The 19,207-nt window shown below is 44.1% G+C and overlaps 1 protein-coding gene across 1 annotated transcript in view; it reads right to left on the bottom strand.

Moving 5' to 3' along the window:
* The window catches only part of CACNG1 (calcium voltage-gated channel auxiliary subunit gamma 1), a 30,347-nt gene that overhangs the window by 6,697 nt on the left and 4,443 nt on the right, over window positions 1-19,207 (bottom strand). Inside the window, exon 2 of the mRNA XM_081181564.1 lies at window positions 360-434. Coding sequence (XP_081037690.1) covers window positions 360-434 — 75 coding nt within the window. The remainder of the gene's footprint in view (window positions 1-359; window positions 435-19,207) is intronic.

Genomic DNA, 19,207 nt, shown 5'->3' with positions numbered 1-19,207 from the left:
AGAACGAAATTTTACTTGTGACTATGAACCCTGTCCCCAGCTCTAGAAAGTCCAGTCAGCAGCACAATCCTCTGCATGTCGACTCAAGAGGAAGCCACATGGAGTCGATAGGGCTTGCTCCCACGTAAGGACGCATAAGATTGCAGCTTAAACCTTTATGTAGCTACACCATATGAATTTTCAACTAACTCCACAGAACTGTGTTATCCAATCGTATCCCTGGAAAGCCTCCCATTGCAGCCCATTTTGTCTTTCCGTATTTAGGAGGAGTCACATTCCATGCCTCCTGAATTGGACATTTATTGTGTGAGGCATATTGTAGTGAGAACAAGATGGCCGCCTTACCAGTTTTTCCTTACCTCTTTGTGTTGACACTTCAAAAATCTCTGTGCTCTCTCCTGAGACAAAGTGTGTGAAATAGGAACAGTTGCGCTCTGGAGGGAAACAAAAGAAAAGGCAAATGGATAAAGGCACATTTTTTTTTATTCCACTTGAATGCTGAAGCATACCCTCCAACATTTCTTCGATGAAAATAGGACGTCCTGTTCCATCATCATCACCACCACAATACTTTTATTATTTGTACGCCACCCATCTGACTAGGTTGCTACAGCCACTCTGGGTAGCTTCCAACATATATAAAAACATAATAAAATATTAAACATTAAAAACTTTCCTATAGAGGGCTGCCTTCAGATGTCTTCTAAAGGTTGTATAGTTACTTATCTCCTTGGCTTTGGGGTCGCATACCCTCCAATATTTCTCTAGTGAAAATAGGGACGTCTTGAGGAAAAGTGGGACATTCTGGGATCAAATCAGAAACTGGGATGGCGTCTGTAAATCTGGGACTGTCTCTGGAAAACAGAGACACTTGGAGGGTCTGCTGAAGCAGTCAAGGGATTTAAATAACACAATGTGCAGTCATATGACATTTTCTCATAAGTAACTTACTTCAAGGTAAGTATGTATACAGTGGCAGCTTCCTTTATTTATTTTCTCTTTCTTCTTCTTGGAAAGGGCCTTTTAATGAGGCAAGCTATTTCATTAAGTACTTCCCCACCTACTCCGACTTGTAGCAGCTCTCTATCACAGGCTTTATGCAGCATGATGCCCATCAAGATTTTTTGGACTCCAAGTCCCATCAGCCTCAGCCAGCATGGCTAATGGTGAGGGATGATGGGAGTTGTAGTCCAGCAGCACCTGGAGGGCACCAGTTTGGCTACCCATGCTCTGAGATAGTGTTTCCCAAACTTGGGTCTCCAGCTATTTTTGGACTACAATTCTCATCCTCATCTCTAACTAACCAGGACCACTGCTCTAAGATGTCAGGCAAATATATTTCCTAGACCTTCTCTACATGATATCATAGACATCAAAAATTTAATTGGAGGCTTTATAGGTGCCAAGTATAGCAAACAACTATGTTACCTATTCTGAATTTTTTGCTCCTTTTGCGCAAGATCACAAGACTGCAGCAAGCAACAGGTGGCTGGTGCTAATATAACAGGAAGTATAGTTACGAATGTTGGCCAAACCGTGCCAGCCATACCTTTGTTTGGAAAATTTCAGTTAAAGGTTTGGGATGAATGAGTGGTCGGTATTTCCTCAGCAGAAGCTAAGGGTCGAAAGATCGCCCTGGAATGTGAGAACTGTTTGTGGAAGATTACTCATCCTTCCTCCTGCCCTGGCTTGGGAGTTTAATATCTCTGTGGAGAAGGAACGGCAGAATCTTGAAAGGGGGAGAGCTTGTAGAACAGGGGTCAGCAACCTTTTTCACCCATGGGCTGGTCCACCGTCCCTCAGATCATGTGGTGGGCTGGACTATATTTTGAAAAAAAATATATATGAAGGAATTCCTATGCCCCACAAATAACTCAGAGATTCATTTTAAATAAAAGGGCACATTCTACTCATGTAAAAACACACGTCTGTGGGCCAGATTGAGAAGGCGATTGGGCCGGATCCGGCCCCCAGGCCTTAGGTTGCCTACCCCTGTTTTAGAAGAAGCCTGTCTCCTTCTAGGGATCTGATGTGAGGAAGCATGTCTGCTATCAGCTAGAAGTACTTATGCCACTTGCCTCCAGTTATGCTCTACTGGTATATATGTAAGTAAACAACAAAACAACAACAACTATTATTATTATTATTATTATTATTATTATTATTATTATTATTATTATTATATTTGTACCCCCACCCATCAGATTGGATTGCCCCAGCCACTCTGGACAGCTTCTAACATATACAAAAACATAACAAAATCTTAAACCTTTCCCTATATGTTACAAAATGCCATAATCCTCAATAGATCTCTCCTTCCAAAGCAATCCAAATCTGGGCAGCACCACCTCTAGATCTTAGGGAAGTGACAAATATTCAATAGTATTGTAGAGGTAACCTTATGATCTATTGCTTGAGAGGCCATGGTATAAAGTATAAAGATTTTAATAATATTTGGCAGTCCTGCTGTTCTTCATCTTTGAAACAGTCCTCCAGGGTCCTGTTTTACAGACGACACAGCTAAGTACACACTAACTCGTTTAAGGCCTTTTGGGGAAGTCTGTGGGCAAGTACGAACTTGCGAAACTGTGATTACAATTTTAACAGACATAATAGATTGGATCTAATGAAGTTGTTGTTGTTCAGCCTCTATGTGCCCCCTACACTGCCCTCAACTGGCCCCAGAGGGTTGCAGGAAACCCCTGAGCAAATTTGGGGTGTGTGTGTGTGGAGAGAGAAAGTTCTAATGTGTGAGCAGAAGTGACTTACAGTGCTACCTCAGGTTACATACACTTCAGGTTACAGACTCTGCTAACCCAGAAATCGTGCTTCAGGTTAAGAACTTTGCTTCAGGATGAGAACAGAAATCGTGCTCCAGCAGTGCGGCGGCAGCGGGAGGCCCCATTAGCTAGAGTGGTGCTTCAGGTTAAGAACAGTTTCAGGTTAAGAACGGACCTCCGGAACGAATTAAGTACTTAGCCCGAGGTACCACTGTAATTGGATAGAACCCACAATCAGTTAAAGGAGTTGGCAAAGCTTTTAGGAAAGGCCAAGAACTAGGTCTTTGAACACGGGATCTGCTTTTTGTATAATAATAATAATAATAATAATAATAATAATAATAATAATAATAATTTATTTATACCCTGCCCATCTGGCTGAGTTTCCCCAGCCACTCTGGGCAGCTCCCAATCGAGTGTTAAAAACAATACAGCATTAAATATTAAAAACGTCCCAATACAGGGCTGCCTTCAGATGTCTTTTAAAGATAGAATAGCTGCTTATTTCCTTCACATCACAGGGAGGGTGCCACTACCAAGAAGGCCCTCTGTCTGGTTCCCTGTAACCTGTAATGAAAGTTTTGGGCTTTTACCGCTCTTCCTGCTCTAGAGAAGATGGAAGCATATAAAGTGGCAGAAAGAGGCTGGGACCCAGTACTTTTTAGGGCTGCATAGAAGAGAGAAATTCAGTTTCTCATACCTTGGCATAACCAGGGCCGGATTTAGGTTTGATGAGGCCCTAAGTTACAGAAGGTAACAGAGCCCTTTATATGTCCAGCTGTCCTTTGTCAACAACAAATTATCACTGTTTTTTTGTTTACTTACATTTTGATTACTTACAGGAGCCTACACAACACAAAACACTGTTGCTGTATGTAGGTTTTATTTTTTTTATCTTATATTTTGGAAATGTACATCCAGGTTTTTTTCCTTTAATTTTTTTTGGTGGCCCCCAAGAGAGTGGGGCCCTAAGCGATAGCTTATTTAGCTTATACGTAAATCTGGTACTGGGTGTAACAATCTGCTTCTGCAACAAGAAAAGGTTCTCACGGTTCTGGAGCTACATTCTGTTTTTATTTTTTTTTATAATAATTTTTATTGGGTTTTCACATTTTTTATAGACACAAACAAAACACATAAAACCAAAACAAACATAAAAGACAACAAACATGAATAGTTCCAGAAAATCTTATTTTCTAACCCTAATCCTTGACTTCCCCCCACCCCCTCCCTTGCATCCCTATTCCCAAGTTTATGTCAGCAAATTGGCATTTCTTCCGTCTTAAAATTAGTCCTTTTATAAGAACAAAAATAAATTTTCCCTAAGTTGGACCCCGATTCTCTTCCCTCGATTTCTCATTTTTTCTTAAATAATTTCCTTATTACTAAACCCCCTGATCTTGAGTGTTGTTTAAATTTATACTTCCCTCCCTCCCATCCCCGCTTTGCGTCCTTTCCCAAAATATGTCCAAAGTAACAGTTTTTAGCCTGGATTCCGCACATCCGAGGCTCTCAAATCTATTTCAGTCCCTCTCCGCTGGTTTTGTTGGTAGTCCTCTTTGTCTGTCATCGGGTCTCGAAAGATTCCCTTAGCAATCAATCCAATCAGTCCATAGTCTCTTCCCATATTTAGAAGCAACTGCTGAAGAATTTCCACAAGGCCTGAGTCTTGGTGATAGTCAGAGCCAAAGTCTATGTGGAGGCCCCAATTGTACTTCTTTATTTCGAGTTCCTGAATTCCATAAGCTCCCAGGGCCTCCACTTTCGTCTTCTGTATCTTTCGTAGGCTTAAAATGAATTTCATCCAATAATCTCCTTGCTTGTGTTCTCCAGCTATCGGCTTCTGGTTTGTGTTTTCCCAGATAACTTGTTCTCTTTCTTGTTTTGTCTTCTCCTCTTCTTTGTTTATTATTTCAAATTCAGCTGTGGGTTCTTTCTCTTTCAGGTCCTCATTACATTCAGCAGAACTACTTGTTTCCAAATCCAAGGCCGTCAATTGTTTACTCATAGCTGTAGTCTGCTCCTGTAAGGTTCCCACCAGTGAAAACATCCTTTCGATTTCTCTCAGTATCTTTCCACCCACAGCCATTGTAATTCCACAGAATTCCCCCTAGAGGGAATCTGGTTACTGAATGGTCTTTTCTCCAACAATCCTCTGCCCTGTTATTGTTTCTTTGTTTCCCAAAATTTTAGTTCAATTGTAACACCTTTTTATCCAGAGAGGTTTTAAGTAGCAATTTTTTACTGTTAACAGTCCATTTGACAGCTTTGACAGCTGTCAAATTCTGCTCCTCTATACAGGCTCCAAAGCAGGTCGCTCCCGGGCTCGGGAGGGAGGGTTGTTTGCCACAAAACCGAAACTCTTCCAACACTCCACTCTCCTGCTTAAATTTGCTTTTCCAAATCTTGGAAGTTACTGTCTTTATTAAAACTCACCCTTTACAGGGTAGGCACTCCAGCTTAGCTCTTATATCTTTGCTCTGGATCGTCTGCAAGGGGGGGGATGGGGACTTCCTTTTGGCACACCCCCCGGTCGTCTCAAATTCAAAGGGTAAAAGTTTTTAAAGATCAGTTCCAAATTACTCACGGGTTCCTTTTTCATTCCAAATTTCAAGGAAGGAAGTCAGCGCTCTCCAGTTATGGCTCGCGGCTTCGCTCAGCGGCGGTAGCGATCGACTCTCAGTGCCGCGCCGTCCCCCGTATCCCCTCCGTAGCCTTTAAAAAGGCTCATTGCGAATCAGGGGGGGCGCTTAAGGCACCCGCCGAGTCTTCAGTCCGCAGGCTTCCGCGCCTGCGGTTTTTAAGGGTCCCCGTGTCGCCGGCACGGCAAAGACCCATCCACCGCTGAGCCGATTCCCTCCGGAGCTCGGAGGGAATCCGCCATTTCCAGATCGCGCCAACCCGGAAGTCGCTACATTCTGTTTTTAGTCCATCTCTTTTTAATTTTTTTTTTTATTTTCAATGCAAAATTACAACAAAAATTACAAACATTGAATCCAAAATAAAACTATACAAACAAGGAAGAAGAAAAAAAACACAAAAAAGAAAACACACACATCTACAAATAAAACCATATCTTCATTCTAATCTAGTCATTACATACATATACACATATTGACTTCCTTCCTTTGTTCTAAGACCTCAAAAGTTTTACTCTTTCTAAATTTTCATATACTCTTTAGCGCATTCCCATTCTGGTCCGATTGTCCTTGTTTTTAGTCCATTTTCAAGTCCTGCATCCTGGCCAGAACACAGTCATCTGGGCCAGGATGCAGATGTTCAGGGAAGGACGCAGAGGCCTGGCCAAGATGCAGAGGCCTAGTCAGGATGTAGGACGTGCAGGCCTGGCCAGGACACGCAGGCCTGCTATACCTTCTGGGTTTGACGAGGCATGTGACCGCCGCCTGTCCTGAGCCTGAGGAATCACACACCTCCTCCCCAAGCTAGCGAGCCCCAAAACCAAATCCTCATAAACCTGCAAGAATTCACCCAACTTCTAAGCACTTTCCCCTTTGACAAAGATAGAGCTGAAGAGGAAGGCAGAGTCTTAACACCGATAAATTCTGAAGAAACGCGTCTCCTTATACAGTATGAGCCCGCCTTGCCTCGGAGATCTTCTGCAGAGGCCTTTCTCTTGATCATGCCACATTTGCAGGCATGTTGGGTGAGGATGTGAGGCAGGGCCTTCTTGTTGGTTGCTCCCAAATTGCTTCCACCCTTCCACAGGAAACTGGGCTGCCCCCATTATGTGCTTTTGTTTCTCCAGCAGGCAAAAACTTTTTCAGGTAGCAACCAACTGGTTGTTGTTGTTGTGACATGGGGTTTGTGATTTCCGCTCTCTTGACATAATATGCTGGAGACAGTTATCTAGTAACACTTCTTTATTAAAGCAAACAAGACTGAAGACTGAGGAGGGGAAAGCTACATTTATAGGGACAGGGGACTAGCTAGAAAGGATACATTTTGGAGGGAACAATATCAGGCAATCACAGTCCTGCCTTTTGGAGGAAACCAATAAGACAGAGGATCCAAATGCAGCAGCTTAAATGAACCAATAGTAGCTGTACCCTTTGAAACCAAAGGGCAGTTACTTTACCCTAATGCAAATACAGACAATAATAATACAGATATAAAATCCTTTGACTCAATACACAACAGTTGTAGCATGGTCTTCTGAGTGTGTGTGTTGTGCATTCTTTTCATTATTTAATTGTTTTTAAATATTTATAGTATGTGTTCTTACTGGTATATGTCCTAATTTGTGGAATGCATGCCAGAGAATATGTAGTTTAACTGCCTAGGGAATTTTGCTGTGGAGTAAGGCAGGGTTACACTGAGGTTACGCAATGAGAAGTGGTTCATTCTGTGCCTAAATTGCAATAAAAACAGGGATGGGAAGTTCCTGTGGTCCCGTGATTTGTGGAGTGTGTGTTCTGTCATGCTGCGCTTCTTAAAACGTAGTAGCAGTTTTATTTGTTCAGTCCTTGGGCCGTAACAAACGAGATAAAACTTCCGGATCTAATTAAATTCAGAAACGAATTATTCCCTTATAATAAAAATCCGCTGCACGGACAGCTAAACATTTGCAGTGCATGCTTGCTACCATGGAGGCAAAGGAGGAAAGCTTTTCAACAACAGCTCTATCACTTTTTAAATAAGTAATTTTGCTTGTTAATAGGCCAATGACTTATTTGCACACAGCTGCAACAAATAAGGCAGGTTCTCTGTAATACCTTCATTACATAGAAAATGACTACAGGTGGCATCACCGTGTTTTCTGTCTTTTATTTCCACTACAATAATGCATGAAGCTTGCAGCAAACAGGTGTCCTTTGGATTATTGTCCTTGCTTGCAGGTAGGGATGGAGGTGTGTGGGAAATTCAGCTCAGTTTGCATTTAAAGGTAATTATCAAATTTGCTTTCTGAAATCCTATGAGAACTGAAACACAGCCAGCCTTTGAAACTTAACCAAATTTTGTGATACAGTTCTCCAACCAAACAACGTTTACAGAATATTGGGGGGGGGGGAGTGTGCATAAAAATTGATATAATAGTGAAAATAACATACAAAACTGTATCATATATGGGGAAATTGCAAGAAAAGGTGTACATTAGTCAGAATTGCATACACAAATGTGTGTATTTGGACAGATGCTTATGAATTTTAATGAGATTCCATTTTAATGCAAATTGCTGCAGAAACGTGGAGAGTTTAAGATTCGAACAATCAGAAACTGAGAGATCTGAAACTGACTGCTCCTTCCATGCCTACTTGTAGGCAGGGCAGCTCTAGATTTAGTGATCCCTAAGTGCACCAAAAGGCATGTGTGGATGGATATTTTTCTCTCCACCTCCCTCACTTTTCTACATGATGGCTTAACATGCTGTAATCACCCTGTAGAGCCTTTGAGTGCCAGGCTTTCCTGAGCACTATTGGTACATCATTCCTCATGGGATGTGGGTGGCGCTGTGGTCTAAACCACTGAGCCTCTTGGGCTTGCTGATCAGAAGGCCGGTAGTTCGAATCCTTGCGACAGGGTGGGCTCCCATTGCTCTGTCCCAGCTCCTGACAACCTAGCAGTTTGAAAGCACGCCAGTGCAAATATATAAATAGGTACCACTGCGATGGGATGGTAAACAGCGTTTCTGTGCGCTCTGGTTTCCGTCACGGTGTTCCGTTGCACTAGAAACAGTTTAGTCATGCTGGCCACATGACCCGGAAAGCTGTCTGTGGACAAACGCCAGCTCCCTCAGCCTCAAAGCGAGATGAGCGCCACAACCCCATCCAGGGGTCCTTTACCGTTATATCATCCCTCATGAATACACTGGTGCTCCTCCACCATGGGACAGTATTGTGCCAGTTTTGGGTTCTGGGCACCCATGAGTCAGACTAGGGGAACAGTGGTTGTTGTGTGACTGTAAGAACAAAGTTATGAGGAGGAGAGTGCAACATCTGTTTCAGGCAACTCAAAGTGATTGGAAAGATCCTCTTGGGTGTCTTACATCAGAAATACTCTTTCAGCTAGCTTATGGAGCAATGGCATTTTAAGCACTGTAATTAATTGCTAATATGGAATAACATGGAAATTATTCAGTGCAAGATGGCACTCTACCATGTGCATTACTGCTCGTGTGGGTACAATAATTATGGTTTAGAGACAATGCAGTTATTTAGCACAACATTTAATCTTCTGTACTTCGGTTGATTTATGGTAACTGAATAAGCAGTACTGTTTGCAAAAGAGACGTGTGGTTTTAATTTCTTAATACAAAGCATTCTGCTTCAGTTTAGACAGTTGCCCTTCTCGATCGTCTTTTCCAGGTACAACAAGGGAGATGACACCCATTTCATGGTGGTAAGAAGCTGACCAGTTCTTCACACACGAAGGTAAAATACTATGAGACTGTGGCTGTAGACAAGTGAAAATATGTGATTTGGGGGTGTTATGTGTGTAAAATGGCCAGGATCCAACTATTTATGTCTAGGGAAGAGACATGGCTTAGTGGTGGAGGACATACTTAACAAGTTCAGTCTCTGGGATCTCCAGGTCTGCAACTTTTGTAGTGCTGCTGCCACTCAGTGCAGAAAGTCCTGAGCTAGATGGATTAATGTCCTGGCTTCCTATTCTCCTAGTTCTGTCAAACAATAAGGATGCAATTGTTTTTTCATAGGCTGCATTTATTTCCCTGTGCATCATCATCATCATCATCATCATCATCTATTATTTATACCCCGCCCATCTGGCTGGGTTTCCCGAGCCACTCTGGGCGGCTTCCAACTGAATATTAAAAATACAATACAGCATTAAACATTAAAAAAGTCCCTAAACAGGGCTGCCTTCAGATGTCTTTTAAAAGTAAGATAGTTGTTATTGCCTTGACATCCACAGGGCAGGCGCCACTACTGAGAAGATCCTCTGCCTGGTTCCCTGTAATCTCACTTCTCACAGTGAGGGAACCGCCAGAAGGCCCTCGGCACTTGACCTCCGTGTCTGGGCTGAATGATGGGGGTGGAGATGCTCCTTCAGGTATACAGGACTGAGGCCGTTTGGGCTTTAAAGGTCAGCACCAACACTGGGAGCCAATGCAGGTCTCTCAGGACTGGTGTTATATGGTCTCGGCAGCCGCTCCCAGTCACCAGTCTAGCTGCCGCATTCTGGATTAATTGCAGTTTCCGAGTCACCTTCCAAGGTAGCCCCACATAGAGCGGATTGCAGTAGTCCAAGCGGGAGATAACTAGAGCACGCACCACTCTGGCAAGACAGCCTGGGTACCAGATGGAGGTGGTAAACAGCTGCCCTGGACACAGAATTGACCTGTGCCTCCATGGACAGCTGTGAGTCCAGAATGACTCCCAGGCTGTACGCCTGGTCCTTCAGGGGCACAGTTACCCCATTCAGGACCAGGGAGTCCTCCACACCAGCCCACCCTCTGTCCCCCAAGAACAGTACTGCTGTCTTGTATAACCTGCTGCTTCTGAAACAGAGTGGAGTTTCAAAAGTAGCTTGTAGTATGGCATGGCAGCGGGTGTGAGTGCTGCTTATGAAATTCCACTGCATTTGAGCAAAGGACCTTGTGTGAGCTTAAGGCTGTGATCCTCTGTTGCTTTTCTTGGGAGTAAGCTCCATGGGACTCGGTGAGTAGACATGCCTAGGATAGCACTGAAAACAGCCATTTGGATTTCAGCTCGTGCCTGTAGAAATCATGACTGATTATCATGACATTACTTTCGCAACGCTTTGCTTAGCTTACTAAAATAGCATAGCCATTTTGAAAGCCAATTCATACACAAAGGAAGTGAAATTCAGTTGCCTAATGTACGGTTAAAATCTCCTGTGTTCTTAGGAAGATGGATTGCAAACAAATCAATATACCTAAGTGCCAAAAATAAAAATAAAAATCATATTGTGGATTTAATGGCACAAATCAGAAATCCATTTCTTCTGCTTAAGAGGGCTTAGTTGAAAAAGTATTTTATTTCTGGTCTGTTGACCATAATAAATTGATGATGATTATGATGAATAGCATTTAGTTATCAGACTAAGCAAAGCATCATGACATATTATCTTCACTAGCATTTCAAAACCCCAAAGGCATCCTCTACAGTCTCAGGAACAGAGACTGTCCCAAAATTAGGATCATAATTAGATTTTTATTGGTATGTGTGTTGTTGGAGAAACCAACCTAAGTGCAATCCTACATGTATCTACTCAGTGCAATCCTATACATATCTACTCAGATTTAAGCCCCATTGGGTTCAATAGTACTTAAAGGGACCCCTGACGATTAGGTCCAGTCATGGCCGACTCTGGGGTTGCGGCGCTCATCTCGCTTTATTGGCCGAGGGAGCCGGCGTACAGCTTCCGGGTCATGTGGCCAGCATGACTAAGCCACTTCTGGCGAACCAGAGCAGCGCACGGAAACGCCGTTTACCTTCCCACCGTAGTGGTACCTATTTGTCTACTTGCACTTTGACGTGCTTTCAAACTGCTAGGTTGGTAGGAGCAGGGACCGAGCAACGGGAGCTCACCCCATCCCTCAATAGTACTTACTCTCCTTTATTTGAATATTAAATTACACCCTTGTTTACTGTCTCGTACCAAATTTAATTGAGATTTCTCTAGGGCAGGGGTTTGGAATAGATGATTCTTGGGGTCCCTTCCAACTCTATGATTCTAAGTTTACTGATCGTTGGACCAAGGTAGTTATAAGGGGGAATAAGTATTATTCTACACACTTCGAATTAGAATATGTACTTACATTACCGGGACACGGGTGGTGCTGTGGTCTAAACCACAGAGCCTAGGGCTTGCCAATCAGAAGGTCGGCGGTTCGAATCCCTGTGACAGGGTGAGCTCCTGTTGTTCGGTCCCAGCTCCTGCCCACCTAGCAGTTTGAAACCACGCCAGTGCACATAGATAAATAGGTACCACTGTGATGGGAAGGTAAACAGCGCTTCCGTGTGCTGCTCTGGTTCGCCAGAAGCGGCTTAGTCATGCTGGCCACATGACCCGGAAGCTGTACGGCGGCTCCCTCGGCCTATAAAGCAAGATGAGCGTGCAACCCCAGAGTCGGCCACGACTGGACCTAATTACCATGCAGTCTCTTAATCTTGCCAGTCAGTAATATTAATAGTTCACTGGAAGCTGCAATGTATCAGGGCCAGGTTCCCACATTCTGAAGTTAAAGAGTGAAGCCTACAGTTTAAGACTAGGGCAGGCAAACATTGCTCCATCATGAGCATTAACAGGGTTATTATGCATTTGCATTTGTTCTGGCAAAATGAGCAGAACAATCCTGAATGCCTGACTGATTGGTTTAGAAAAATAGTCGTAGAATAAACCTGCTTTTGTTATGAAGACACTTTCAGTGTGACTCACTGCACTTGGGAATACTATCTTCTTGAACAGAATCGCTTATCGCTCATCAGAATGAAGGCACTTCGGTTTCTACCAGTGCTAAAAATGATGTTTTTAAAAAATGCTTGTTGTGTTATGCCCCCGATAGGGAATATATTTCTTAATGGATGAAAACTTTCCATACACTGTTGTTCTTTGTTGCCACTAGGAATATTATCCAAGTTTACATGGCTAAGCGAATCACAGAGCTGGATCACCACAAGCCTATACTGATCCTATTTTGTGCAGCGAGTTGTCAGAGGATGAAAGGCAGACAGAGTACGATCTCTGCAGTGATCTGAACCAGTTGTGCAAATCCTTTTATACTGGGCTGGTATCTTGTCACTTGTTTTATTGCCTATTTAGTTAGCGCACAGGACTGTGGTTCATAGTTGTACAGGGCCTTGGTGTATGCATGGAAATTGGCAAGCTGGGTCTCAGAGAATGATCCACCTGAGCAGGACACCTGTAGATCAGTCACCAGTGCTGAGACAACTTCTGTCTGTAGATAGGGTGTGTGTGTGTTGTGTTGTGTTGTGTTGTGTTGTGTTGTGTGTGTCTGTGTGTATGCTGGCCATGATTTGAAAATGGCGCAAGAAAGCTACATAGCTGGTGTCTCTGGGGGTGGTTTTAGCCCTGTCCACTGTTTTTCAACTGAGCTCATACAAAAGCCCTTCAAGGCATGGAATTCCTAAGAAACATCAACATCTAATTGCGTATCACCTTGGCATGCATGGATCATAACTTGAAGCACTCCTTAATGCTTAATCTTGCTATAGTGCTCTCAAGTGATCAAAGCGATTTACATGCATCCTCTAGCTGCAATTCTCACAACAACCATGTAAGGTAAGTGTGCATCGCCCATATTGTAGATGCAGAAACTGAAGCTGAGAAAAAGTGGCCACATAGTGGAAGGCTTCCTGACTTGTTGCTTAGTCTGTGACCTTCTGAATAGCTCAGTTGGTTAGAGCGTGGTGCTGATAATGCCAAGGCTGCAAGTTTGATCCCTTCTTGGACCAGGTGATCCTCAGGGTTCCTTCCAGTCCTGTGATTCTTAGCCACTATGCTATAACAGCTCTAGGGGTTTGCACATATTAACCGGGTCTTTCTATGCACCTTGTTTACATTATTTGCCACACCAAAATCTATTTTTCAACTTGTGCTGGACAGAGGGGGCTGCCGTTTGAAAAACAAGAGGCCCAGACGGAGTTGTTTGTGTAAAGTTCCCCAGGTTATGGCTGCAGAGCCATGGACTCTTTCAGAGCTGACTGCTGATGATTTCTGAGTCATGGCTATGTGCAAACCTCCTTTCTCATTTCCCCGGGAGCAAATTTTATTTATTCATTTATTTTAGAGTATTTTTAGCTTGCCTATTATCTGCGGATTTCGGGACGAGTTGCAAAATCTTTAAAACAAAAACACATCCATGTTAATGAAATAAAAGCTGGTCAGAATACAGAACTAAAACTGCACCTTGCTTTCCTGTTGCTGGGGCTCATCCTATTAAAGCTTCTACACAACATCTAGGCTGATGACAGAAAAGCCTGGGTTGTATCTATTGAGCTCTTTATTTGTTGGAATGCAAATTGCTATTGCCACTGGAAAATAGGAGAAAGAAAGAGCGTCATTTGGAAGGAGCATATTTTGATTTGCTAAAAGGAGCTTCCAGACCGGCTGTTCATTGAGTATTCATATTGATATGTATGCACAAAATGTACACTGAGGATATACAACATCACCTGTTTATTGAGCAATCGTTTTGATAATGTTTGCATGGAAGTTTGCATTGCCAGCTAGTGGTTATTATTCCACACTTTCCAGTGCAATTTCCCATCAATTTTGCAGTTAGAAAAGTGATGGGATAATTCTGCTATTCAACAACTCAGTTATTCAGCAACTCAGTATTGTGCCAATAAACAGCCCACCAGAAGCATCCTGAAATTTTACCAACTCACTTCTAATTGGAAAGTGGAGGCTGGGTCCCATGTTAAGATCAACTGGGTTGTATCCAACTCCAATTCACTTGTTTCCTAAGTTTTTGAAGGGAGGGGAAATGAACATCCAAAATATTTACTTTTGAGTTTGGATTTGGAAAATTGCTTCCTTGGAAAGGAACAAACGGCCAGTACTGTAGTCACCCATTCCCCCAGCCCACAATAACAGAAAAGTTCACAAATAGTCACTAGAACTGAGTATTGATTAATACATTATTGAAGGGGTTGATATCGAAGGAACATTTGCCAAGTGAAAATAGGGAAATGCTATATTACTACCGCTAGTAATACTGTAGTAGCATACCCTCCAATGTTTGTCTGATGAAAATAGGCACAGCCCCATATTTCTCTAATGAAAATAGGGACGTCCTAGCAATTTCAAGATGACAAACTGCATTGTTTCTTAATTAAGGTTCTCTATGAGAAGGAGTGTTGCCTTCTTAAAAGACACTCTTATTTCCTGTTAAGTGGCTTGCTTTGCTATTAAAATGCATATTGATGGGCCTTGGTTAAGTTACTGTTAGATCATGTTTACAATATACAGTGGTACCTCTGGTTACGAACTTAATTCGTTCTGGAAGTACATTGCGTGGCTATTCCCTCCCCCCCACAGGTGGAATAAATGAAGACAATGGACACAGAGTTTTAGGTTAATGGGCGTAAATGGCCACAACTTTATTGATTACAGGAAAGAAGGGTATTGGCTTTAGGCATTGGCCCCTAACCGACTATCCGGACTAACCGGGAAGGGTTAAACACCAACAGGGGGAGCCACCCGAGATGCATATCCCTGGGCGCTCCCCGAGGGGTTACCGCTCGGGGGCGCACTTTAGGCCCTAGCCTCCGTAGGTTTCGGATGAGGCGTCGCCCCTCGGAGTCCTTTAACGAACTACCCTTCAAGCATTGGGGGAGGTGATGGTGTTCCTCCCCCCCAACCTCATCTGCATGACAATACCCCGGCCAATGCCTACCGCCAAAACCGAGGGAGTTGTGACGATTTGCTACGAGGTAGGCGAAAAAACCAAGTGGCTCACAAAACCAGCCAATTAGCCAAATGGAAAAACTCCTACCAGGCCCCTTGCGGCGACCAGCCGAAGCCCATAGCAAGGTCAGTGGCAAAACCTAAAGGGCGGGTGGGTGGGAAAACCGTGTCGTCTCCAGAGGTAAAAGGGGCGAGCCGAGGGCTGCCCCGACCTTAAGTGGCCTTACGAAGGCCCGCCCCTGCCGCCAGCCGATTGGCTGGCGCCACAGGGGATGTTAATTAGGGGAATCCCTAGCCTCCCGCGAGGCTGGCGCCATCCTCGCAGGAGCGAGTGTGGGCGGGGTCGTGATCCCGCAACCCCCCCTCCTCCTGACAATCGGAAGGGGCATTCTTAAGCTGATACCGTTCTTATCCTGAGGCGTGCTTTCGCTAATGAGGCCTCCTGCTGCACGCACACCTCCAGCGCGTGATTTTTGGTTGCATCCTGGGGCAATGTTTGCAGCCAGGAGCAGCTACTTCCGGGTTAGCGGAGCTCGTAACCTGAAGCGTTCATAACCGGAGGTACCACTGTACTGTTAGTGGTTTGGTTTGCCATCACATTTCAGCATAAAGGTAAAGGTAAAGGGACCCCTGACCATTAGGTCCAGTCGTGACCGAATCTGGGGTTGCGGCGCTCATCTCGCTTTATTGGCCAAGGGAGCCGGCGTACAGCTTCCAGGTCATGTGGCCAGCATGACTAAGCTGCTTCTGGTGAACCAGAGCAGCGCACAGAAACGCCGTTTACCTTCCTGCCGAAGCGGTACCTATTTATCTACTTGCACTTTGACGTGCTTTCGAACTGCTAGGTTGGCAGGAGCAGGGACCGAGCAACGGGAGCTCACCCCGTTGTGGGGATTCGAACCGCCGACCTTCTGATCGGCAAGTCCTAGGCTCTGTGGTTTAACCCACAGCACCACCCGCTTGCTTAAAGCCTACCTGAAATATAGGTCCTTTCTTTTTTCCTTTCTGCAAAAAGCGAGCTTGGGTAAAGCACACGGAACTACCTCCGCTGCACGTTGCTGGTTAAATTTAAAGCCCATAAATAACCAGCTGTCTTAATAAAACAGATTCATAACCAGTGCAGCCCAAGTGTATTTGCTGCCGGTGATGGATGTCAGCATATGCCAGCATAGATAGAACATAGCTGAGCTATACACACCCCTCTGCTGCCTTTCAAATGTGCACAGCAAACAAATAGACAATTATAGAGATTGTGAGTTAAGTCAGAGCAGTGTGACTAGAATTTATGGTGCCTAACTGAGACTGGGGGGGTGGAGGCATGCCTGTAGAGAGATTTGATGGGCATTCTTGGGATTTTACTAAACTGGGTTGTAAATAACCACTCTGGGTCCCCCGTCCCCCCCCGCTTCCTGCCATCTGAGACTCTCAGAAATTCTCGCATTTCTTCTGAATGGCAGACGCAGTAATTTATTACTCCCAATGATTATCCTTTATTATTTTTATAGTGCTATCAAGGCATCTAGTGCTTTGCAAAATTAAATTAAAGTGCTGAAAGCTTTGCAATCATCTGTTAGCTCTCCAGCCAGCAAAATTGCAAGCTTTCAATTTGTCTTCTGACTGGCTTTCTCTCGCTAATCAGAGGCGTACAAACAATGGAAAAGGCAATGTTAAAACATGAATAGGAAACCATGCAATTATCTCAACAGTTGTGTTTTTTTTTTAAAGTTCCTACCAGTCCCTGGTCACATTAGAGAGGCCACATAATTCCAGGCAAAAGGTTGGTTGTTTTAAACAAGGTTGTGTGTTTTGTGCTTGTTGTTGCTAGGTTATTAGATCCTAATGAAACAGTTGTCTCTACTTTGATTTATTTCGTAATGCAATGCCAGCTTCAGTAACGTGCTCAGCTTTGACAAAATATGTTTTACTGCAGCTCTCTTTCCCCTTCCGTGGAACTAACAATTGAAATAGCCTGAAAGGAACTGCTGTGCTCTTATATTGGGTGTGGCCCATCCCACTTCACCAGAGGCAGAACAGGAATGTGCTGCCCCCTTCCTCCACCCCTCTGCCCCAACACCTGTGGCACTGCCACTCTGCCGAAGCCTCGCTTACTGGGGTCATGCAGAAGCAGCAGCTTCCTGTGAGATCTTGCAGAGCGCTTGTGAGCTCTTGCCACAAGCCGCTGCTACGGCTTCTCTTTCTCTTGTGGCAGGAGTAGGCGGGGCATCCACAGGCACCGCCCTGTGAGATTCCGCCTCATCTTTGAAGATCTTTGTGTCTGGAATTTGTGTTAATAATAACAATAATAATATATTTTTATTTATACCCCACTCTCCCCGGCCAGAGCCGGGCTCAGGGCGGCTAACACCAATAAAATTATAATAAAACACAACAGCGGGGGAAACAAAAAAAAAACACCCAAAACCAACCCCAACAACCAGTTTATTAAAATAAGGGTTAAAATACAATTTAAAATGCAGCCTCATTTTAATAGTAGCCCATAAATCAAACCCACAAGGGGAGGGAAACATAAGGGTCAGACTGAGTCCAAACTAAAGGCCAGGCAGAACAGCTGTGTCTTACAGGCCCTGCGGAAAGATGTCAAGTCCCGCAGAGCCCTAGTCTCTTGTGACAGAGCGTTCCACCAAGTTGAGGCCAGTACTGAAAAGGCCCTGGCCCTAGTTGAGATCAATCTAACCACCTTGCGGCTTGGGACCTCCAAAGTGTTGTTATTTGTGGACCTTAAGGTCCTCCGCGGGGCATACCAGGAGAGGCGGTCCTGTAGGTATGAGGGTCCTAGGCCGTGTTGAATATTTGTAACTGTAAAATAGTAACAATAACTTATAAAAAAATATCATTGCGTTGCTATACAATACCATGCGACTCTAGTGTTCTAGAATAGTATGAAGGCGGGATCTAGTTTATAAAGGAGCACTCTTAGGGTGGGTGATATTTAATCCTCCACTCGGCACATGTTGATGAGTGCTGTGAATTAGCATGGTTGGCAGGCCAGTGGGTAACATGGGCAACTTGCAAGGGGCTGTTTTGTTTGACTGTCCCTTTTTCTTCTGGCAAGTAAGGTGCTGCCGTCTCCTTCAGATTTTAAGCAAATAATGGATTAGTCAATTTCTGTGTAGGAACTTTTGTTCCTGGAGGCCAGCTGTAGTCTTCGTAAGTTCGATAGAAGAAGGAAGAGGTGCTGTGGGATATTCCCTCAAGCCACCATCTCTAGCTCAATCTCAGGCGCAAATTTCTAGGTTTCAGAAATCACATCACAGGACTGGAGCCTGAGTCAGATGCTGGGTCGGTAATGGTAATAATAATAAAAACAGCAACACCCAGACCAGTTCTAAACCTGGCAAGAAAGACCATAAAAAGGCATCAGATATAAGCTGGGAAGGAGGGTGTGTCAATTGATGGAGCAGAAAGCTGACCCGGAAGTTTTGAATCAGCTGACTATGCCTGCACTAGTAGGAAAAGAGAAGTCTGTTTTAAAGGAATTGTGCCAGTTGGCAATTACCTTCTGGGTCTGGTTCAATGTAAGTATGATGACTTACTTGGTCCAAAATACTTGAATGAATGCCTCCCCCTGAATCAACCCGCCCAGGCATTAAGATCAGCAGATGACCTCACCCTGCTAGTGAGTAAGGACTAGGGGGCGTGATAGGGCCTTCTCTGTGGTGGTCCCTTGCCTGTAGCATTACCCTGCGTCTCAGGTGAATCATTCAGCAACATTAATGGCATTTTGTTGACTAATTAAAATGCGTCTCTTAGCAGGCTTTTGGGAGGGCCGAGGTTTGGTGTTGAAATGGTAGGGTTTGTTTTGCTTGCTTACCTGCAGCCATCTCGACTGCTATTGAGATATATGGGTTGTGTTTTACATGTTTTAGCCTTCAATGATATTGTTAGCTATTGTTTTAATGTTATATGGACAGGCAACCCTCAATTTGCACAGGGGTTGCGTTCTGGGTCGTGTGTGTGTTGGCAGAGTGCACATAAACCCACTGCGCCCTGCCCTGTTCCATGCCTGTTCCGCCCTCTTCCATTTCTGAAAA

The sequence above is a fragment of the Podarcis bocagei genome (genome assembly GCF_964188305.1).
Source record: "Podarcis bocagei genome assembly, chromosome: 2".
Classification (NCBI taxonomy): domain Eukaryota; kingdom Metazoa; phylum Chordata; class Lepidosauria; order Squamata; family Lacertidae; genus Podarcis; species Podarcis bocagei.
Note: the sequence above shows the minus strand (reverse complement) of the source record. Positions and strands in the feature narration are given on the sequence as shown.